Consider the following 26,304-nt stretch of genomic DNA (forward strand, 5'->3'; position numbering starts at 1 on the left):
TCACTGCAATTATTTGATTAAAAATTAGTTGAAAAAAACAGCAATGTTCTGAAATATTATTAACATTTTAAATAGGTTTCTGTAATGGCAAATCAGATTTACAGCATCATTACTCCTTCAGAACTCATTCTAATATGATGATTTGATGTATTGAAAACTAATATTTTTGGAGAAAATTGTGGAAAAATTTTTTTTAAGATTCTTTGTTAAATATAAAGTTCAAAAGAACAGCATTTATTTGAAATAAAAATATTTTAGTACATAAATGTCTTACTATCACTTTTGATCAATGTAATGTGGTAGTGTATATACTGTATGATTGAGATTCAGCATTATTTCTTGGTCACTAATTTTATACAATACAAATAATTTGTAAAATAAGGTATGACGTTCAAGCAAGATGCTCTTTGAGTTTCTCAGATCATGCTGGAGATCAAGTTTCACATGCGGCTCAGGAGCTGCCGCTGCCATCAACACAGTGCGCATCAAGAAAAGTGCTATATAAATGTAACAAATTATTATTATTTTAAGTTTTTAAATCAGCTTTTCACTCTATTTAAGTTGATTTATTTGAAAAATAATTATGATTAAAATCTATGAATAAACATTAAATGTACTATTTAATACACCGTTGTTCAAAAGTTTGAGTTCATTTAGATTTAATAGTTTTTGAGTCTCTTAATCACACCAAACCTGCATTTGTTATCAAAAAAATCAGTAATAATGTGAAAAATTATCCATTTAAAAATGAAGCCATTACTCCAGTCTTCAGTCCCACATGATCCGTCACACATCATTATGCAAATGTGGTGCTCAAGATGATTATTAGGAACGTTGAAAACTAAGGTTGTGCTGCTCATACATTTTTGTGGAAATCATGATACATTCAGTGCATTTTGATAAAGTTACAAATGATTTGAATTAGAAATATTTTGTAACATTGTAAAATGTCTTTACTGTCAAGTTTTAATCAAGTTAATGAACTCTAGCTGAATAAAAACTATTTCTTTTGAAAAGTAGTGTACAATGTATAAATAGAGTTAAAGGCAGCTTATAACAAATCTGAAATTGCATAAATTATTTATTGCAGATTATTTTAATTACACGTTTATCCTCATACATCACACTTTTACACGTTTATCCTCATACATCACACTTTTACACGTTTATCCTCATACATCACACTTTTACACGTTTATCCTCATACATCACACTTTTACACGTTTATCCTCATACATCACACTTGTACACGTTTATCCTCATACATCACACTTGTACACGTTTATCCTCATACATCACACTTTTACACGTTTATCCTCATACATCACACTTGTACACGTTTATCCTCATACATCACACTTTTACACGTTTATCCTCATACATCACACTTTTACACGTTTATCCTCATACATCACACTTGTACACGTTTATCCTCATACATCACACTTTTACACGTTTATCCTCATACATCACACTTTTACACGTTTATCCTCATACATCACACTTTAACACGTTTATCCTCATACATCACACTTTTACACGTTTATCCTCATACATCACACTTTTACACGTTTATCCTCATACATCACACTTTTACACGTTTATCCTCATACATCACACTTTTACACGTTTATCCTCATACATCACACTTTTACACGTTTATCCTCATACATCACACTTTTACACGTTTATCCTCATACATCACACTTGTACACGTTTATCCTCATACATCACACTTGTACACGTTTATCCTCATACATCACACTTGTACACGTTTATCCTCATACATCACACTTGTACACGTTTATCCTCATACATCACACTTTTACACGTTTATCCTCATACATCACACTTGTACACGTTTATCCTCATACATCACACTTTAACACGTTTATCCTCATACATCACACTTTTACACGTTTATCCTCATACATCACACTTTTACACGTTTATCCTCATACATCACACTTTTACACGTTTATCCTCATACATCACACTTTTACACGTTTATCCTCATACATCACACTTTTACACGTTTATCCTCATACATCACACTTTTACACGTTTATCCTCATACATCACACTTTTACACGTTTATCCTCATACATCACACTTTTACACGTTTATCCTCATACATCACACTTTTACACGTTTATCCTCATACATCACACTTTTACACGTTTATCCTCATACATCACACTTGTACACGTTTATCCTCATACATCACACTTGTACACGTTTATCCTCATACATCACACTTGTACACGTTTATCCTCATACATCACACTTTTACACGTTTATCCTCATACATCACACTTTTACACGTTTATCCTCATACATCACACTTTTACACGTTTATCCTCATACATCACACTTTTACACGTTTATCCTCATACATCACACTTTTACACGTTTATCCTCATACATCACACTTTAACACGTTTATCCTCATACATCACACTTTAACACGTTTATCCTCATACATCACACTTGTACACGTTTATCCTCATACATCACACTTTTACACGTTTATCCTCATACATCACACTTTTACACGTTTATCCTCATACATCACACTTTTACACGTTTATCCTCATACATCACACTTTAACACGTTTATCCTCATACATCACACTTTTACACGTTTATCCTCATACATCACACTTTTACACGTTTATCCTCATACATCACACTTTTACACGTTTATCCTCGAACATCACACTTTTACACGTTTATCCTCATACATCACACTTTAACACGTTTATCCTCATACATCACACTTTTACACGTTTATCCTCATACATCACACTTTAACACGTTTATCCTCATACATCACACTTTTACACGTTTATCCTCGAACATCACACTTTTACACGTTTATCCTCATACATCACACTTTAACACGTTTATCCTCATACATCACACTTTTACACGTTTATCCTCATACATCACACTTTTACACGTTTATCCTCATACATCACACTTTTACACGTTTATCCTCATACATCACACTTTTACACGTTTATCCTCATACATCACACTTTTACACGTTTATCCTCATACATCACACTTTTACACGTTTATCCTCATACATCACACTTTTACACGTTTATCCTCATACATCACACTTTTACACGTTTATCCTCATACATCACACTTTTACACGTTTATCCTCATACATCACACTTTTACACGTTTATCCTCGAACATCACACTTTTACACGTTTATCCTCATACATCACACTTTAACACGTTTATCCTCATACATCACACTTTTACACGTTTATCCTCATACATCACACTTTAACACGTTTATCCTCATACATCACACTTTTACACGTTTATCCTCGAACATCACACTTTTACACGTTTATCCTCATACATCACACTTTAACACGTTTATCCTCATACATCACACTTTTACACGTTTATCCTCATACATCACACTTTTACACGTTTATCCTCATACATCACACTTTAACACGTTTATCCTCATACATCACACTTTAACACGTTTATCCTCATACATCACACTTGTACACGTTTATCCTCATACATCACACTTGTACACGTTTATCCTCATACATCACACTTGTACACGTTTATCCTCATACATCACACTTGTACACGTTTATCCTCATACATCACACTTTTACACGTTTATCCTCATACATCACACTTTTACACGTTTATCCTCATACATCACACTTTAACACGTTTATCCTCATACATCACACTTTTACACGTTTATCCTCATACATCACACTTTTACACGTTTATCCTCATACATCACACTTGTACACGTTTATCCTCATACATCACACTTTTACACGTTTATCCTCATACATCACACTTGTACACGTTTATCCTCATACATCACACTTTTACACGTTTATCCTCATACATCACACTTTTACACGTTTATCCTCATACATCACACTTGTACACGTTTATCCTCATACATCACACTTTTACACGTTTATCCTCATACATCACACTTTTACACGTTTATCCTCATACATCACACTTGTACACGTTTATCCTCATACATCACACTTGTACACGTTTATCCTCATACATCACACTTTTACACGTTTATCCTCATACATCACACTTTTACACGTTTATCCTCATACATCACACTTGTACACGTTTATCCTCATACATCACACTTTTACACGTTTATCCTCATACATCACACTTTTACACGTTTATCCTCATACATCACACTTTTACACGTTTATCCTCATACATCACACTTGTACACGTTTATCCTCATACATCACACTTTTACACGTTTATCCTCGAACATCACACTTTTACACGTTTATCCTCATACATCACACTTTAACACGTTTATCCTCATACATCACACTTTTACACGTTTATCCTCATACATCACACTTTTACACGTTTATCCTCATACATCACACTTTTACACGTTTATCCTCATACATCACACTTTAACACGTTTATCCTCATACATCACACTTTAACACGTTTATCCTCATACATCACACTTTAACACGTTTATCCTCATACATCACACTTGTACACGTTTATCCTCATACATCACACTTGTACACGTTTATCCTCATACATCACACTTGTACACGTTTATCCTCATACATCACACTTTTACACGTTTATCCTCATACATCACACTTTTACACGTTTATCCTCATACATCACACTTTTACACGTTTATCCTCATACATCACACTTTTACACGTTTATCCTCATACATCACACTTTTACACGTTTATCCTCATACATCACACTTTTACACGTTTATCCTCATACATCACACTTTTACACGTTTATCCTCATACATCACACTTGTACACGTTTATCCTCATACATCACACTTGTACACGTTTATCCTCATACATCACACTTGTACACGTTTATCCTCATACATCACACTTTTACACGTTTATCCTCATACATCACACTTTTACACGTTTATCCTCATACATCACACTTTTACACGTTTATCCTCATACATCACACTTGTACACGTTTATCCTCATACATCATACTTTTACTTGTTTTCTGACTAGTCATCCTTAACAATGAAACTCTTGTTTTCTACACTCTATCACACAGAATGTATAATTCAGTCTTAAACAGCAATACTGAAAAAACATTACAAACTGAAGTAAACAAAACAACATTTCTATGTGTGCTACTTAAAAAAGAGTAAACAGAACACAGATGACAGCCATTACTGTACAAAGCAATCCTTGTGGTCTAGAACAAACCATAGCACATCTGTGTGAAGGGGTCAGCTTGCGATACTTCATGGCACAGTGTCAGAATCTCATCTCTGTCCTCGTCAAACCAAGCAGCCGCGGGCACAGGTGACCCAACTTTCATATTGTTCATCAGCTAAAAGAGAGAGAGACAACGAGTGAAAATCAAACATCTGCTAAAGACTTCTTGATGAAGACAAACGGACATAGATGTTAAAGAATTCTGCAAAAACTCATAATTCGAGGTATTGTTTATAACCTGAAGATACTCCTCAAAGTTGATGGCGCCATAATGCTGAGTGTCTACCGAGTCAAACATCGCTCTGCGCTGCTCAGGAGAAGAGTCAAGCTGAAAGAAGTCAAGCATCTCATTGCTGTCCCAGAGTTCATGTCGGCACAGTAAACAAGAGAGAATAAGAGATTGTGAGAGATTATTAATACTTATTTATTAAAATACTCTGATCTAGTATTGACTTGTGTGGGATGGAGTCAGAGAGTGCTGCTGCCACCTAGAGCTGAAATGGTGTTTGTTACAATTAAAAAGATATCTGTCTGGTGAAGGGAGTGGATTGGAATCCACTGCTGCTTCAATGTATATGTAATGAGTGATTATCATCAAAGTATTAATCAATATTTTTCCTTCTAAATATAACATGGGTTGACTTACTTCTCTGGAGATTTTACTTTGTTATAGAAGTTACCAGTGTGATTACTGAAATGTTCTTTTCATGTATTCTTTAATGTCTGTATTTGATATTTGAATGCAGTAACATTGCTTGCCTATTTATCCCAGCTTCCAGAAATTAAATAGGGACTGGTTTTGTGTTTTTAGAAAGGTCTTCAATGTGTTAAAACATATAGGGGTCATTGAAGTCTATAGTTTAAGGGACCATTTGTCAGTTAAAGCCTATATTTTCCATTTAGACTAAAGTGTCCTATCCTGAGAGAAAGAACTTGTTATCTCGATGTTTTGAGACGAGACTCCTGTTTATAGTTAGAGCCTGGCCAAATCCAACCTTGGAAAAGATGTGTGTTAGTCTTCTTGCTTACAGGTTAAGGAACCACTGGCATTATTGGAGTTTGACAGAGTTGTTGTTCGAGACATGCTGGCACCCAGCCACCCAAAATCTGCGACCTGGAAGGTCACGACGTGCCTGACTTCAGGGTCCGAGTGTCAGCGGCATAATCTATGGAGATATGCTTCTGGCTATCTGTATATGTGTGGAAAATTACTATGTTTATCAATTTCTTAGCCAATCAGAATCATTCAATGACGTAGCTTAGACCTTGGAAATGGTGTAACTGCTGTGATCTGTGTAACTGTAAGAGGGGCGGCCTACGAACTCCTGTGTGAGTCTTGAAGCTGAACTTCTGCTGATGAAACTGCAAACTATCTTCAGTAAAACTTTTCTTCAATTTTTTTATAATTCTGACTCCGGGTCTTCTTTCAAACATTTGGTCCATGGGTCTTAAACTGTTTACCCCTAACAGTAATGGTGGAGGATGCGGGCAATTATCCTTGGTGACACCACCCCTGGCAAATCAGCAAACAAGGTAGAAATAGTTTATTATGTCTGAATGGAAGAGATTGTGAAGGGGAACGGAAGAGCTTCACTCCGATGAGGAGAGTGAAGATTAATTATACTAAGTGTTAAAAGTATAAGAAGTCGCTGATAGCATTGTTTAAAGTTAACAAGAGCAGACAGCGCAAGCGAAGCGTGCTCTGTGGGGGCCCCGCTGGGCATGGTTGGTGTAGCAACACCCCAGTAGAGTACGTCCCTGGATTGAAGGTCCAGGGCGCCGCGAACCTACTCTGTCTCTTCCATCTCAGATAGGGGTACCCTGAACTTAGTGAATTAGGCAGTTAGGGATATTAACAAAAATAAGGTTGTTTGCCAGGGATGCATCAGGAATGATCCCAAGAGAAAAATAAAAGTTGTGACCCAAATTGGCGTGGACCAGTATATGTAACTGTGATGTTGGAGTATACTTTGCAGTTTCATCATGCAGAAGCCAAGCTGTGTTGTTCAAAGATCGCCGCCTCCATTTCTGCAACAGGTGAGTTTGAACTGTGATTAAGAAATGGCAGACAAATTGAGTAACTTGATCAATAACCTGAACAGTCCTGAAACAAATAGTGAGACAGAAGAGAGCAAACGCTGTAAGCAACTGTGCTCGGAAGCTCTGACTTCAAAGAAAGTGAAATTAATAAGAAAATGGGGAGTCAGGTTTTGATTCTGTTCGGAAATTTAAACAACAACTTGACTGGCTAGACAAAGAAAGAAACTGAAATTTTTTTAAGTCTTAGCCTTGTATTGCTTATGATGATTACAAAAAGCAAGTAAATGTAATTATGGGTCTGGGATCATTTCCGTGGACAAATGTGATTCAAGTTTAACAGAAACATTGTGAAAACCCTTTAGAATATGTTGAGTGATTTTCTGTGCAGCTTATGAAAATGAATGTGCTGCCAATGATAATGATGAAGATTATGATTTGGCTATTGCACGGGTGGACTGTAAAGGAATACAGAGAACTGCTTATCAGTGGCTCTGTTTGCATTCCTGATTGGGACACACTGCTTCAAGGGTGTGCAGTAAGTCGGAGCCGTTTGCAAGCTCACAGTGATCAAACTATAGGCAAGTTGTCTGTTGATGTAGTTGAAGCTGACACATGAACCCACCAGATGACAGAGAGTGTTTTAATAGTGGTCAACTGGGCCATTTTGCCCGTAATTGTAAATGGCCACTCAGAAGGTGATAAAAATGTGAAATTAACAGAAATTTCTGGTATTAATGTGGGTTTGAAAGTAGATCAGTGTTTAAGATGCCCGCCACTGGGCATCTTCTGATGGGAGGTGTGTTATCAAGCAGAGAGTGATAGCCTCTTCAAAGTTAATGTGAGTCCTAATTGCAGATTGATAATCTCCTAGGAAAATACATGGAAGTAATTAAGAACTTGACAACTAAAATTGAAAAGAAATGTGAAACGTTATTGAGAACTAGAATTATTATTTTATTTAAGATCGAATAAGTAGAAGCAGTATTACTGGATTAACAGTTGCTAAATGTAAAATAGAAAGGCATCTGATTAAACAAACAGATTGTTAGTGTCTTGAACGTGGAGGAATAGTGTTGACCATGAAAGAACTAGGAGCTGATGTTTTGCTTTCCAAAGATAAGCTTGTGATTGGCTGAAACAGTTTGCTTATCTGAATCTGGTGTGTGCTGTGGCTGAGACGTCCAGTGCGACAGAGACACAATCTGAATGAAATTTCTAATGTCTAAATTCCCTGATGTGGGCAAAAGACAAATATAAAATATGGTTGTTTGAAAATACATGTAAATTCGGGCAAAGATGCCTTACTGCTGGGCTAGAGTTAAAAGATAGTAGATAAAGTTTGATTTTAGAAGTTTAAGAGAGTGCAGTGTACCAGTCCTGAATGCCTCAGAGTCTCTCTCTCATTCAAAGTCAGATAAAAGCTGTTATCTGAGCCTGTGACATAAATGATAATAAGCTATTTATAGTTAAGCACAGTGTTTTATTTGAAAACCATAGACATGGAGATATTAAAAGAAATCATGAAACAGGCAGTTCAGATTTCATACATTTAAAGGGAAATTTGTAAATGTTTTAAAAGTAAAACTGAATGACTTTAAAGAAGTCTTAAACGATAGAAGTGACGTTTTTGACTAGTTTAATTCAGGGCCAGTAACTTCTTTGTCTCATTTTAGTCTCCACCATGAAACAGGGCCGATGGTTCCCGGCTAAAGACGTTGTGATAAATAAATTCACTGAGTATAATCTCAGTATTGCGATTTTGCTGATTTGAAGATGTTTAAAATATTTAAGCGATTAAATACCGCTGTTATTAACCTGTCTCCCTGTGTTAACACTATTAGGCAGTCCGAATGGCTCTGGTGACTCTTGAATGTGCCTTCCCTAAGCTCCAGAAAACAACTGAGTCTGTTGAAGAAAACTGATTTTGTGATGGGGAAGAGCGGTTACCAGTGTGCACGAGGTGATTACTCAAGGACGGGTAAGATCCTCTTTGGCCAAACGAGGGCAACCTAAGGCAGGGGGTCACCGCCGCCACTGGGCATCTTCTGATGGGAGGTGTGTTATGTGAGATGGGTATGAGAGTGGAGCTGATGACTGTGAGGCCAGCAGCATCATTATATCATTAAGGGGGGATGAGCTGTGAGAAGTTACGGCAGTCTGACCCAGAAATGTGAGTTCCTCCATACCACTCAACAGAAACCGCATTCATTGGATGACTTGTTTTTCATTGTGACAAGTGTCTGCAACCATGCCAGGGGACAACACCCTGATGGAGATTAAAGATAAAGAGCTGATGGGAATGGGCTTTCAAGAACCAGCTGAGAACATGAGGTGACTGGCATTATTTGTTGTGGAGACAGTAACAAAACTTCTTAATTTATATCAAGTTGGGTGCCTTATAAGCAAGAAAAAAAAAATCTATAGAAATGTTTATTTTGAACTAAGGTCAATAAGATAGTTTTAACTCCTGAAGGTCATTAGACATGTTGGTGGCTAAAGATGAAGACAGCTTTTGTAGATTCAAGAAAAAGCCTGGATAACAAAGGTGAATGGTCAAAGGTTATTAAAATTAATTTATTATTACATTTTGTCTAAGTTACAGTCTTAGGGGGCTGCTGAAAAGATTATTTGTGTATAGTGAAAGAGACTCTGAATGGAGGCAGGGACGGTGCTCTGTCTGTCTTTCTGTTATCGGCCTGCTAAAGCAAGCTGAAGCAAAATAATGATAATGAACCACCCAGCTGACTTTTCTAAAATCAAGTGAGTAATGAACAGAGATGCTTTGAAACTGGCAAAGAGACTATGTAAAATTAGGTAAAATCGAAAGAAAAATGTGAAGTAAATATTTTTAGAGTTAATATAAAAAGTGAACATTGAAAATGAGCATTTAACATATGTGTGTGTCTAGAATGAGTGCGTGTGATGGTGACTGCACTTCATGTCTTGTATGTGTTAGTTTGTGGTACTATTATTTCCTGATTTTGTGAATATTTTGTCATTAACCTCTGGAATGAGTGTTTTATCATTACAGATGGGTTAAGTGAAACGACAAACTTTAAAAAAGCTGATAATTCTGAGTCAATCTGATGAAAAGACGATACAGAACATTGGACGAGCTTTAATTGGATTGGTTTTCCAGCTCTGTCTGTTACTGGTAATTATGACTACTTTTGTCATTTATGATGTTCTGAATCTTCTGAATGTTCTGATCTGAATTACTCTCTGGATTAGTATTTATGTAAATTGGAATTGTGAAGTTTAAGATTGTCATCCATTATGGGGTAAAAACTCTTGTCTAAATTCAACTGAGGGTCTAAATTTAAATAAGACACCTAGGTATGGGATCATAATGGTAAATGTAAAAATAATAGACTTGATGGCAGAGAGACAAAGTGACACATTGGCAAAGTCACTATCCAAATTATCCAGAGAGGGATCCCTCATTTTTATGAAAGGCCGGTGGGCGAACAAAGGAGGAGTGGATATAACTTCTAAAAAAAAAGTTTTATTTCTTAATCCATTAAATGGATGTATAACATTAGATGTCTGAGTGAACTACAATGTATGTAATAAAAGGTTGAAGGAGAAAGCAGCTATATGGCTGTCTGTTCGACTTAAGGGTTGAGATTCGAGTAACATAATATTTTGGATTGTAAGAAAACAATAATGTACTGGCTAGATGAGGCATGTATGGAAATAGAGAAAGATGAGAAGAAATATAGTAGAAAAATGTATGTTATGAAAACAAAATTTCTGATAGAATTTATGGAACTATTTATGAACGCCTGTTCAGTCAAATTAAGTTGAAATGGTATGAAAAGTGAGTTTCAGATAAAAATAATAAGGCATTGAGTATGATTAACAGGTATTAATTAACGTGATACAAGGATGAGGAATGAACAAAAGTTTTATTAAGCAGAATTGGGAACAATTCTATATTTCAGTGGTAAAATAATGATTGAAATGATGACATGAATTTGTTTTATTTTATTTCTAATTTTGAAAGGTACAAGATGTTATACAATTAAAATGATACATGCTATGGGACTGTAAACTGAAGGATTACTTCAGTAGAGACTTAAGGTACTTTGATTATGGGTTATGGATTAATATTATGGATATTGTTTTGGGTCTTAATTATTATTATTATAATTTTTGATTTTTTGTTGTTTATTTATTTTGGTTTGACAAACATTTTGTTTTGAATCTAAAGGGTCTATAATGGGGGTAGTAAAAAAAGAATGGATTAACTATTTCTTAGTTTATTATAAAAGGAATTGAAAATTATAGTTTTATGAACATATCCTGGTATTTATGATTATAGACCATGTCTGTATTTAGGATCTGAGTAGTGACTGTGGGTCTAGCCCATGCTAGGAATACAGCAACAGTGCTTGCTTATTTAGCCCGGCTTCCAGAGAATAAATATGTACTTGTTTTGTATCAGTTAGTGGATGATAATACCAAATTCACCAAGATGAATAACAGCTGTGTAAGACATGTAAAGACAGCTATGTCCGAAGGTTCTGGAGATCAATAATACTATGTACTATGTGGGATATTATGTTCATATTAAGTCCTTAAAAGGAAAAAGATATTGCCTGTTTTATAAAAATTTAACCTGATAGAGGAGCATGGGTCAGAAACCAAACCTTTTGAAGCAGCCTTTTTGGAAAGACCAGATGTGGTGTTTAGGACCCCACATCGGTCTAAAACGGGGGACTGAAGGGAGTGGATTGGAATCCACTGCTGCTTCAATGTATATGTAATGAGTGATTATCATCAAGGTATTAATCAATATTTTTCCTTCTAAATATAACATGGGTTGACTTACTTCTCTGGAGATTTTACTTTGTTATAGAAGTTACCAGTGTGATTACTGAAATGTTCTTTTCATGTATTCTTTAATGTCTGTATTTGATATTTGAATGCAGTAACATTGCTTGCCTATTTATCCCAGCTTCCAGAAATTAAATAGGGACTGGTTTTGTGTTTTTAGAAAGGTCTTCAATGTGTTAAAACATATAGGGGTCATTGAAGTCTATAGTTTAAGGGACCATTTGTCAGTTAAAGCCTATATTTTCCATTTAGACTAAAGTGTCCTATCCTGAGAGAAAGAACTTGTTATCTTGATGTTTTGAGACGAGACTCCTGTTTATAGTTAGAGCCTGGCCAAATCCAACCTTGGAAAAGATGTGTGTTAGTCTTCTTGCTTACAGGTTAAGGAACCACTGGCATTATTGGAGTTTGACAGAGTTGTTGTTCGAGACATGCTGGCACCCAGCCACCCAAAATCTGCGACCTGGAAGGTCACGACGTGCCTGACTTCAGGGTCCGAGTGTCAGCGGCACAATCTATGGAGATATGCTTCTGGCTATCTGTATATGTGTGGAAAATTACTATGTTTATCAATTTCTTAGCCAATCAGAATCATTCAATGACGTAGCTTAGACCTTGGAAATGGTGTAACTGCTGTGATCTGTGTAACTGTAAGAGGGGCGGCCTACGAACTCCTGTGCGAGTCTTGAAGCTGAACTTCTGCTGATGAAACTGCAAACTATCTTCAGTAAAACTTGTCTTCAATTTTTTATAATTCTGACTCCGGGTCTTCTTTCAAACATTTGGTCCATGGGTCTTAAACTGTTTCCCCCTAACACTGGGTTTAGCTTTGCAAAATGCATGGGTACTGAAAGCAAGTGTTCACTTACAGGATACGGAAGTGGAGGAGATACCCAAATTCCTCGGCAAAATGCTCAAAATGAAATCTGAGGTTGGAGATGTCTTCAGAAGTCCACTGGGGGTATTTCTCTTTCAACTTCTCACCCACTTCCTTCCAGCTGCGTCTATACTCTGAAAGACATGTGAATCATGGACATTACGCCTGTACCCATGGACACTGACAGCGGATTCAGACATACTTCTGCTCTTCTGCATTGGCAGCAACACAGAAAGTGTTAAGCAAACTTCTAAATGTCTCATGTTTCAGAATTTGTGATAGGCCAACTTATACCATTAAACTTCTCCTCTTCCACTTTGGAGCGAGCATTCTGCCGATACATGTTGTCACAATTGGCCAAATTAGCGGCATGACATTCTGCAAAAAGATGATCTTCTTCTTTGTCTTCTGCAGCTGCAATACACAGATCGAAAACATCAACGTTACTACAAGTCATGAAGTGCCATAGGCTGTTCCTCCGGGCTGCAGTATCCTGCGCAAAACAGCAAAACCACACAAGTCACCCAGCTTAAACAAAGGGATAGTTCACCAAAAATAAACATTATCCCATGATATACTATTAACCCTAACCATAACCCTCAAACGAGGCTGACTCCAGCTCCTTTTTCGCCAGCTCCTTATTCGTCGAACTATTCATTCCACCTTAAAAATGTTGGATGGTTGTTAACCACTCCCCCTCAGTGCTTTTGGCCGTATTTCTTAAAGGAACAGTTGTATGTGAATTGCAAGCCTGTGGATCGGGCAGCATTTTCATTTAACAGTGAAAATAAATAGCTTACTCCTGAAAAGATTATCTTGTCTGCCTCTATAAATGGTGTAAGCTATGTGTTAAATTATTATTTTGTAATTACTAAATGTTTTTTTAAAAGTATGGAGAAACGTGACATTATGTTTCCAACTGAGATTTAATGTAATGTAATTTCTGTTCTTTATTAGAAGTTATCCATTACTCCAGTCTAACATGTGTGTGTGTGTGTATATGTATGTATGTATGTATGTGTGTGTGTGTGTGTGTGTGTGTGTGTGTGTGTGTGTGTGTGTGTGTGTGTGTGTGTGTGTGTGTGTCTGTGTGTGTGTGTGTGTGTGTGTGTGTGTGTGTGTGTGTGTGTGTGTGTGTATACTGGACAAAGCATACTGGAGGTGCCATTACTTTAGTATTTCAAAAGTTCTCAAAAAAACAGGAACATAGAGGCAAAGATTAATTAATTCTTAAATGAAATCTTGCATTAAAACATTTTCTGATGTGTTATTGTTGAAATATGGTACCCAGAACATGCAACTATATGTGCCGACAAAGCATACTAAAGGTGTCATTACTTTATTATTTCAAAAGTTCTCAAAAAAACAGGAACATAGAGGCATAGATTAATTCATTCTTAAATTAAATCTTGCATTACAACATTTTCTGATGTGTTATTGTTGAAATATGGTACCCAGAACATGCCTCTCCATGCAACTTTATGTACCGACAAAGCATAATGGAGGTGTCATTACTTTAGTATTTCAAAAGTTCTCAAAAAAACAGGAACGTAGAGGCATAGATTAATTAATTCTTAAATGAAATCTTGCATTACAACATTTTCTGATGTGTTATTGTTGAAATATAGTACCCAGAACATGCCTCTCCATGCAACTTTATGTGCCGACAAAGCATACTGGAGGTGCCATTACTTTATTATTTCAAAAGTTCTCAAAAAAACAGGAACGTAGAGGCATAGATTAATTCATTCTTAAATTAAATCTTGCATTACAACATTTTCTGATGTGTTATTGTTGAAATATGGTACCCAGAACATGCAACTTTATGTGCCGACAAAGCATACTGGAGGTGCCATTACTTTAGTATTTTAAAAGTTCTCAAAAAAACAGGAACGTAGAGACATAGATTAATTCATTCTTAAATTAAATCTTGCATTACAACATTTTCTGATGTGTTATTGTTGAAATATGGTACCCAGAACATGCAACTTTATGTGCCGACAAAGCATACTGGAGGTGCCATTACTTTATTATTTCAAAAGTCCTCAAAAAAACAGGAACGTAGAGACATAGATTAATTAATTCTTAAATGAAATCTTGCATTACAACATTTTCTGATATGTTATTGTTGAAATATGGTACCCAGAACATGCAACTTTATGTGCCGACAAAGCATCCTGGAGGTGTCATTACTTTATTATTTCAAAAGTTCTCAAAAAAACAGGAACGTAGAGGCATAGATTAATTCATTCTTAAATTAAATCTTGCATTACAACATTTTCTGATGTGTTATTGTTGAAATATGGTACCCAGAACATGCCTCTCCATGCAACTTCATGTGCCGACAAAGCATCCTGGAGGTGTCATTACTTTATTATTTCAAAAGTTCTCAAAAAAACAGGAATGTAGAGGCATAGATTAATTCATTCTTAAATGAAATCTTGCATTACAACATTTTCTGATGTGTTATTGTTGAAATATGGTACCCAGAACATGCAACTTTATGTGGCGACAAAGCATACTTGAGGTGCCATTACTTTAGTTTTTCAAAAGTTCTCAAAAAAACAGGAATGTAGAGGCATAGATTAATTCATTCTTAAATGAAATCTTGCATTACAACATTTTCTGAAGTGTTATTGTTGAAATATGGTACCCAGAACATGCAACTATATGTGCCGACAAAGCATACTGGAGGTGCCATTACTTTAGTATTTCAAAAGTTCTCAAAAAAACAGGAACATAGAGACATAGATTAATTAATTCTTAAATGAAATCTTGCATTACAACATTTTCTGATGTGTTATTGTTGAAATATGGTACCCAGAACATGCAACTTTATGTGCCGACAAAGCATACTGGAGGTGCCATTACTTCAGTATTTCAAAAGTTCTCAAAAAAACAGGAACGTAGAGGCATAGATTAATTCATTCTTAAATGAAATCTTGCATTACAACATTTTCTGAAGTGGTATTTTTGAAATATGGTACCCAGAACATGCAACTATATGTGCCGACAAAGCATACTGGAGGTGTCATTACTGTATTATTTTAAAAGTTCTCAAAAAAACAGGAACATAGAGGCATAGATTAATTCATTCTTAAATGAAATCCTGCATTACAACATTTTCTGATGTGTTATTATTGAAATATGGTACCCAGAATATGCCTCTCCATGCAACTGTATGGGCCGACTTGAGTAATTGATTTCATTCTCAAAAATGAGCCTGTACAGGTCTAGATAAACTTTCACTAAAGAGTATGCACACAGCATATGACTCTTTAATCAGTGGTTTCTGTGTCTGAAGGAGCCAGAAAGACGACACTTTTTTATAATATTTATCACCACAAACCAGCGATATACCTAACCAGTTCTAAGGCAATAAAGAATAATTTAGACAATACTGCACTACCATAATAATTTATTACAAATAAAACAAATATATTGAACATGTAACACAATTAACAGTCACAATCTTTTATGAAGAAACAAGTCAATAAATGCGTAGGCCTAGTCCAAACATCTTGTGTGCAGTCATGTTCAGAAGCCATCTGATAATTTAAAAATATATAAATTATTTCACACAGACAATGAATCTATGGCACCGATTATGAGTTGTCATTAAACTGCAATGGATGTTGCTTAATATTCTACTTACTACAAATAACGGGATAATCCAGTGTTTAAACATCTTTCTGCTTGAAATCGATTAAATTCTTCAATCTTAATCAGAATTATTATGGTAAGCTTTAAAACAATAAAGAGAATAAACACACAGAATAAACTTTCTATTTTCACTGACCGCAAATATAATCAGAATCTGCATAGTAATTATGTGTGGTCAAGTATCTTACCTCCGGTAGTAGCACATCAAGGACAAACGAAACATTATGTGCATCCTCATATCCAGAGCACCTTTAATGTGTTCTGCTAAAGCTTCAGTTAAATGTGCCAGATTATATATGCATTGTGAATATAAAGTTAACTATATATGAAATAATAATTATGTTAATAGTAATAATAACAATACCTTCTTCATTAAAAACAGAAATAAAACAATCTCTCCGAAACACAAAGCTGCATTGAGTGGCATATTCTGGGTACCATATTTCAACAATAACAGAGAAAATGTTGTAATGCAAGATTTCATTTAAGAATGAATTAATCTATGCCTCTACGTTCCTGTTTTTTTGAGAACTTTTGAAATACTAAAGTAATGACTCCTCCAGTATGCTTTGTCGGCACATAAAGTTGCATGGAGCGGCATATTCTGGGTACCATATTTCATAAATAACACATCAGAAAATGTTGTAATGCAAGATTTCATTTAAGAATGAATTAATCTATGCCTCTATGTTCCTGTTTTTTTGAGAACTTTTGAAATACTAAAGTAATGGCACCTCCAGTATGCTTTGTCGGCACATAAAGTTGCATGTTCTGGGTAACATATTTCAACAATAACACTTCAGAAAATGTTGTAATGCAAGATTTCATTTAAGAATGAATTAATCTATGCCTCTACGTTCCTGTTTTTTTGAGAACTTTTGAAATACTAAAGTAATGACTCCTCCAGTATGCTTTGTCGGCACATAAAGTTGCATGGAGCGGCATATTCTGGGTACCATATTTCATAAATAACACATCAGAAAATGTTGTAATGCAAGATTTCATTTAAGAATGAATTAATCTATGCCTCTATGTTCCTGTTTTTTTGAGAACTTTTGAAATACTAAAGTAATGGCACCTCCAGTATGCTTTGTCGGCACATAAAGTTGCATGTTCTGGGTAACATATTTCAACAATAACACTTCAGAAAATGTTGTAATGCAAGATTTCATTTAAGAATGAATTTATCTATGCCTCTACATCCCTGTTTTTTTGAGAACTTTTGAAATACTAAAGTAATGGCACCTCCAGTATGCTTTGTCGGCACATAAAGTTGCATGGAGAGGCATGTTCTGGGTACCATATTTCAACAATAACACATCAGAAAATGTTGTAATGCAAGATTTAGTTTAAGAATGAATTAATCTATGCCTCTACGTTCCTGTTTTTTTGAGAACTTTTGAAATACTAAAGTAATGGCACCTCCAGTATGCTTTGTCGGCACATAAAGTTGCATGGAGAGGCATGTTCTGGGTACCATATTTCAATAATAACACATCAGAAAATGTTGTAATGCAAGATTTCATTTAAGAATGAATTAATCTATGCCTCTACGTTCCTGTTTTTTTTGAGAACTTTTGAAATAATAAAGTAATGGCACCTCCAGTATGCTTTGTCGGCACATATAGTTGCATGTTCTGGGTACCATATTTCAACAATAACACTTCAGAAAATGTTGTAATGCAAGATTTAATTTAAGAATGAATTAATCCATGCCTCTACGTCCCTGTTTTTTTGAGAACTTTTGAAATAATAAAGTAATGGCACCTCCAGTATGCTTTGTCGGCACATAAAGTTGCATGTTCTGGGTACCATATTTCAACAATAACACATCAGAAAATGTTGTAATGCAAGATTTCATTTAAGAATGAATTTATCTATGCCTCTACGTTCCTGTTTTTTTGAGAACTTTTGAAATACTAAAGTAATGGCACCTCCAGTATGCTTTGTCGGCACATAAAGTTGCATGGAGAGGCATGTTCTGGCCTGGGTACCATATTTCAATAATAACACATCAGAAAATGTTGTAATGCAAGATTTCATTTAAGAATGAATTAATCTATGCCTCTACGTTCCTGTTTTTTTGAGAACTTTTGAAATACTAAAGTAATGGCACCTCCAGTATGCTTTGTCGGCACATAAAGTTGCATGTTCTGGGTACCATATTTCAACAATAACACATCAGAAAATGTTGTAATGCAAGATTTCATTTAAGAATGAATTTATCTATGCCTCTACGTTCCTGTTTTTTTTGAGAACTTTTGAAATACTAAAGTAATGGCACCTCCAGTATGCTTTGTCGGCACATAAAGTTGCATGGAGAGGCATGTTCTGGGTACCATATTTCAATAATAACACATCAGAAAATGTTGTAATGCAAGATTTCATTTAAGAATGAATTAATCTATGCCTCTACGTTCCTGTTTTTTTGAGAACTTTTGAAATACTAAAGTAATGGCACCTCCAGTATGCTTTGTCGGCACATAAAGTTGCATGGAGAGGCATGTTCTGGGTACCATATTTCAATAATAACACATCAGAAAATGTTGTAATGCAAGATTTCATTTAAGAATTAATTAATCTATGCCTCTACGTTCCTGTTTTTTTGAGAACTTTTGAAATACTAAAGTAATGGCACCTCCAGTATGCTTTGTCGGCACATAAAGTTGCATGGAGAGGCATGTTCTGGGTACCATATTTCAATAATAACACATCAGAAAATGTTGTAATGCAAGATTTCATTTAAGAATGAATTAATCTATGCCTCTACGTTCCTGTTTTTTTGAGAACTTTTGAAATAATAAAGTAATGACACCTTTAGTATGCTTTGTCGGCACATATAGTTGCATGTTCTGGGTACCATATTTCAACAATAACACTTCAGAAAATGTTGTAATGCAAGATTTCATTTAAGAATGAATTTATCTATGCCTCTACGTTCCTGTTTTTTGAGAACTTTTGAAATACTAAAGAAATGGCACCTCCAGTATGCTTTGTCGGCACATAAAGTTGCATGGAGAGGCATGTTCTGGGTACCATATTTCAACAATAACACATCAGAAAATGTTGTAATGCAAGATTTCATTTAAGAATGAATTTATCTATGCCTCTACGTTCCTGTTTTTTTGAGAACTTTTGAAATACTAAAGTAATGGCACCTCCAGTATGCTTTGTCGGCACATAAAGTTGCATGGAGAGGCATGTTCTGGGTACCATATTTCAATAATAACACATCAGAAAATGTTGTAATGCAAGATTTCATTTAAGAATTAATTAATCTATGCCTCTACGTTCCTGTTTTTTTGAGAACTTTTGAAATACTAAAGTAATGGCACCTCCAGTATGCTTTGTCGGCACATAAAGTTGCATGGAGAGGCATGTTCTGGGTACCATATTTCAATAATAACACATCAGAAAATGTTGTAATGCAAGATTTCATTTAAGAATGAATTAATCTATGCCTCTACGTTCCTGTTTTTTTGAGAACTTTTGAAATACTAAAGTAATGGCACCTCCAGTATGCTTTGTCGGCACATAAAGTTGCATGGAGAGGCATGTTCTGGGTACCATATTTCAATAATAACACATCAGAAAATGTTGTAATGCAAGATTTCATTTAAGAATGAATTAATCTATGCCTCTACGTTCCTGTTTTTTTGAGAACTTTTGAAATAATAAAGTAATGACACCTTTAGTATGCTTTGTCGGCACATATAGTTGCATGTTCTGGGTACCATATTTCAACAATAACACTTCAGAAAATGTTGTAATGCAAGATTTCATTTAAGAATTAATTAATCTATGCCTCTACGTCCCTGTTTTTTTGAGAACTTTTGAAATACTAAAGTAATGGCACCTCCAGTATGCTTTGTCGGCACATAAAGTTGCATGGAGATGCATGTTCTGGGTACCATATTTCAATAATAACTCATCAGAAAATGTTGTAATGCAAGATTTAATTTAAGAATGAATTTATCTATGCCTCTACATTCCTGTTTTTTTGAGAACTTTTGAAATAATACAGTAATGACACCTCCAGTATGCTTTGTCGGCACATATAGTTGCATATTCTGGGTACCATATTTCAACAATAACACATCAGAAAATGTTGTAATGCAAGATTTCATTTAAGAATGAATTAATCTATGCCTCTACATCCCTGTTTTTTTGAGAACTTTTGAAATAATAAAGTAATGGCACCTCCAGTATGCTTTGTCGGCACATAAAGTTGCATGGAGAGGCATGTTCTGGGTACCATATTTCAATAATAACACATCAGAAAATGTTGTAATGCAAGATTTCATTTAAGAATGAATTAATCTATGCCTCTACGTTCCTGTTTTTTTGAGAACTTTTGAAATACTAAAGTAATGGCACCTCCAGTATGCTTTGTCGGCACATAAAGTTGCATGTTCTGGGTACCATATTTCAACAATAACACATCAGAAAATGTTGTAATGCAAGATTTCATTTAAGAATGAATTAATCTATGTCTCTACGTTCCTGTTTTTTTGAGAACTTTTGAAATACTAAAGTAATGGCACCTCCAGTATGCTTTGTCGGCACATAAAGTTGCATGGAGAGGCATGTTCTGGGTACCATATTTCAACAATAACACATCAGAAAATGTTGTAATGCAAGATTTCATTTAAGAATGAATTAATCTATGCCTCTACGTTCCTGTTTTTTTGAGAACTTTTGAAATACTAAAGTAATGGCACCTCCAGTATGCTTTGTCGGCACATAAAGTTGCATGTTCTGGGTACCATATTTCAACAATAACACATCAGAAAATGTTGTAATGCAAGATTTCATTTAAGAATGAATTTATCTATGCCTCTACGTTCCTGTTTTTTGAGAACTTTTGAAATACTAAAGAAATGGCACCTCCAGTATGCTTTGTCGGCACATAAAGTTGCATGGAGAGGCATGTTCTGGGTACCATATTTCAACAATAACACATCAGAAAATGTTGTAATGCAAGATTTCATTTAAGAATGAATTTATCTATGCCTCTACGTTCCTGTTTTTTTGAGAACTTTTGAAATACTAAAGTAATGGCACCTCCAGTATGCTTTGTCGGCACATAAAGTTGCATGGAGAGGCATGTTCTGGGTACCATATTTCAATAATAACACATCAGAAAATGTTGTAATGCAAGATTTCATTTAAGAATTAATTAATCTATGCCTCTACGTTCCTGTTTTTTTGAGAACTTTTGAAATACTAAAGTAATGGCACCTCCAGTATGCTTTGTCGGCACATAAAGTTGCATGGAGAGGCATGTTCTGGGTACCATATTTCAATAATAACACATCAGAAAATGTTGTAATGCAAGATTTCATTTAAGAATTAATTAATCTATGCCTCTACGTTCCTGTTTTTTTGAGAACTTTTGAAATAATAAAGTAATGGCACCTCCAGTATGCTTTGTCGGCACATAAAGTTGCATGGAGAGGCATGTTCTGGGTACCATATTTCAATAATAACACATCAGAAAATGTTGTAATGCAAGATTTCATTTAAGAATGAATTAATCTATGCCTCTACGTTCCTGTTTTTTTGAGAACTTTTGAAATAATAAAGTAATGACACCTTTAGTATGCTTTGTCGGCACATATAGTTGCATGTTCTGGGTACCATATTTCAACAATAACACTTCAGAAAATGTTGTAATGCAAGATTTCATTTAAGAATTAATTAATCTATGCCTCTACGTCCCTGTTTTTTTGAGAACTTTTGAAATACTAAAGTAATGGCACCTCCAGTATGCTTTGTCGGCACATAAAGTTGCATGGAGATGCATGTTCTGGGTACCATATTTCAATAATAACTCATCAGAAAATGTTGTAATGCAAGATTTAATTTAAGAATGAATTTATCTATGCCTCTACATTCCTGTTTTTTTGAGAACTTTTGAAATAATACAGTAATGACACCTCCAGTATGCTTTGTCGGCACATATAGTTGCATATTCTGGGTACCATATTTCAACAATAACACATCAGAAAATGTTGTAATGCAAGATTTCATTTAAGAATGAATTAATCTATGCCTCTACATCCCTGTTTTTTTGAGAACTTTTGAAATAATAAAGTAATGGCACCTCCAGTATGCTTTGTCGGCACATAAAGTTGCATGGAGAGGCATGTTCTGGGTACCATATTTCAATAATAACACATCAGAAAATGTTGTAATGCAAGATTTCATTTAAGAATGAATTTATCTATGCCTCTACGTTCCTGTTTTTTTGAGAACTTTTGAAATACTAAAGTAATGGCACCTCCAGTATGCTTTGTCGGCACATAAAGTTGCATGTTCTGGGTACCATATTTCAACAATAACACATTGGAAAATGTTGTAATGCAAGATTTCATTTAAGAATGAATTTATCTATGCCTCTACGTTCCTGATTTTTTGAGAACTTTTGAAATACTAAAGTAATGGCACCTCCAGTATGCTTTGTCGGCACATAAAGTTGCATGGACAGGCATGTTCTGGGTACCATATTTCAACAATAACACATCAGAAAATGTTGTAATGCAAGATTTCATTTAAGAATGAATTAATCAATGACTCTACATTCCTGTTTTTTTGAAAACTTTTGAAATAATAAAGTAATGACACCTTTAGTATGCTTTGTCGGCACATATAGTTGCATGTTCTGGGTACCATATTTCAACAATAACACTTCAGAAAATGTTGTAATGCAAGATTTCATTTAAGAATGAATTAATCTATGCCTCTACGTCCCTGTTTTTTTGAGAACTTTTGAAATACTAAAGTAATGGCACCTCCAGTATGCTTTGTCGGCACATAAAGTTGCATGTTCTGGGTACCATATTTCAACAATACATCAGAAAATGTTGTAATGCAAGATTTCATTTAAGAATGAATTAATCTATGCCTCTACGTTCCTGTTTTTTTGAGAACTTTTGAAATACTAAAGTAATGGCACCTCCAGTATGCTTTGTCGGCACATAAAGTTGCATGTTCTGGGTACCATATTTCAACAATAACACATCAGAAAATGTTGTAATGCAAGATTTCATTTAAGAATGAATTTATCTATGCCTCTACGTTCCTGTTTTTTTTGAGAACTTTTGAAATACTAAAGTAATGGCACCTCCAGTATGCTTTGTCGGCACATAAAGTTGCATGGAGAGGCATGTTCTGGGTACCATATTTCAATAATAACACATCAGAAAATGTTGTAATGCAAGATTTCATTTAAGAATTAATTAATCTATGCCTCTACGTTCCTGTTTTTTTGAGAACTTTTGAAATACTAAAGTAATGGCACCTCCAGTATGCTTTGTCGGCACATAAAGTTGCATGGAGAGGCATGTTCTGGGTACCATATTTCAATAATAACACATCAGAAAATGTTGTAATGCAAGATTTCATTTAAGAATTAATTAATCTATGCCTCTACGTTCCTGTTTTTTTGAGAACTTTTGAAATACTAAAGTAATGACACCTCCAGTATGCTTTGTCGGCACATAAAGTTGCATGGAGAGGCATGTTCTGGGTACCATATTTCAATAATAACACATCAGAAAATGTTGTAATGCAAGATTTCATTTAAGAATGAATTAATCTATGCCTCTACGTTCCTGTTTTTTGAGAACTTTTGAAATACTAAAGTAATGGCACCTCCAGTATGCTTTGTCGGCACATAAAGTTGCATGGAGAGGCATGTTCTGGGTACCATATTTCAATAATAACACATCAGAAAATGTTGTAATGCAAGATTTCATTTAAGAATGAATTAATCTATGCCTCTACGTTCCTGTTTTTTTGAGAACTTTTGAAATAATAAAGTAATGACACCTTTAGTATGCTTTGTCGGCACATATAGTTGCATGTTCTGGGTACCATATTTCAACAATAACACTTCAGAAAATGTTGTAATGCAAGATTTCATTTAAGAATGAATTTATCTATGCCTCTACGTTCCTGTTTTTTGAGAACTTTTGAAATACTAAAGTAATGGCACCTCCAGTATGCTTTGTCGGCACATAAAGTTGCATGGAGAGGCATGTTCTGGGTACCATATTTCAACAATAACACATCAGAAAATGTTGTAATGCAAGATTTTATTTAAGAATGAATTTATCTATGCCTCTACGTTCCTGTTTTTTTGAGAACTTTTGAAATACTAAAGTAATGGCACCTCCAGTATGCTTTGTCGGCACATAAAGTTGCATGGAGAGGCATGTTCTGGGTACCATATTTCAATAATAACACATCAGAAAATGTTGTAATGCAAGATTTCATTTAAGAATTAATTAATCTATGCCTCTACGTTCCTGTTTTTTTGAGAACTTTTGAAATACTAAAGTAATGGCACCTCCAGTATGCTTTGTCGGCACATAAAGTTGCATGGAGAGGCATGTTCTGGGTACCATATTTCAATAATAACACATCAGAAAATGTTGTAATGCAAGATTTCATTTAAGAATGAATTAATCTATGCCTCTACGTTCCTGTTTTTTTGAGAACTTTTGAAATAATAAAGTAATGACACCTTTAGTATGCTTTGTCGGCACATATAGTTGCATGTTCTGGGTACCATATTTCAACAATAACACTTCAGAAAATGTTGTAATGCAAGATTTCATTTAAGAATTAATTAATCTATGCCTCTACATCCCTGTTTTTTTGAGAACTTTTGAAATAATAAAGTAATGGCACCTCCAGTATGCTTTGTCGGCACATAAAGTTGCATGGAGAGGCATGTTCTGGGTACCATATTTCAACAATAACACATCAGAAAATGTTGTAATGCAAGATTTCATTTAAGAATTAATTAATCTATGCCTCTACGTCCCTGTTTTTTTGAGAACTTTTGAAATACTAAAGTAATGGCACCTCCAGTATGCTTTGTCGGCACATAAAGTTGCATGGAGATGCATGTTCTGGGTACCATATTTCAATAATAACTCATCAGAAAATGTTGTAATGCAAGATTTAATTTAAGAATGAATTTATCTATGCCTCTACATTCCTGTTTTTTTGAGAACTTTTGAAATAATACAGTAATGACACCTCCAGTATGCTTTGTCGGCACATATAGTTGCATATTCTGGGTACCATATTTCAACAATAACACATCAGAAAATGTTGTAATGCAAGATTTCATTTAAGAATGAATTAATCTATGCCTCTACATCCCTGTTTTTTTGAGAACTTTTGAAATAATAAAGTAATGGCACCTCCAGTATGCTTTGTCGGCACATAAAGTTGCATGGAGAGGCATGTTCTGGGTACCATATTTCAATAATAACACATCAGAAAATGTTGTAATGCAAGATTTCATTTAAGAATGAATTAATCTATGCCTCTACGTTCCTGTTTTTTTGAGAACTTTTGAAATACTAAAGTAATGGCACCTCCAGTATGCTTTGTCGGCACATAAAGTTGCATGTTCTGGGTACCATATTTCAACAATAACACATCAGAAAATGTTGTAATGCAAGATTTCATTTAAGAATGAATTAATCTATGTCTCTACGTTCCTGTTTTTTTGAGAACTTTTGAAATACTAAAGTAATGGCACCTCCAGTATGCTTTGTCGGCACATAAAGTTGCATGGAGAGGCATGTT

General features: G+C 34.9%; 1 protein-coding gene across 1 annotated transcript in view; it reads right to left on the reverse strand.

Moving 5' to 3' along the window:
* Positions 1-1,064: 1,064 nt before the first annotated feature.
* LOC308696663 (uncharacterized protein) overlaps positions 1,065-26,304 on the reverse strand; it is a 32,138-nt gene continuing 6,898 nt past the window's right edge. Inside the window, exons 2-5 of the mRNA XM_081375552.1 lie at positions 13,327-13,446; positions 13,025-13,166; positions 5,515-5,629; positions 1,065-5,391 (exon numbers count right to left, since the gene is read on the reverse strand). Coding sequence (XP_081231678.1) covers positions 5,254-5,391; positions 5,515-5,629; positions 13,025-13,166; positions 13,327-13,446 — 515 coding nt within the window. The 3' untranslated portion in view covers positions 1,065-5,253. The remainder of the gene's footprint in view (positions 5,392-5,514; positions 5,630-13,024; positions 13,167-13,326; positions 13,447-26,304) is intronic.

This window comes from Scardinius erythrophthalmus (genome assembly GCF_964197995.2).
Source record: "Scardinius erythrophthalmus genome assembly, chromosome: 9".
Taxonomy (NCBI): domain Eukaryota; kingdom Metazoa; phylum Chordata; class Actinopteri; order Cypriniformes; family Leuciscidae; genus Scardinius; species Scardinius erythrophthalmus.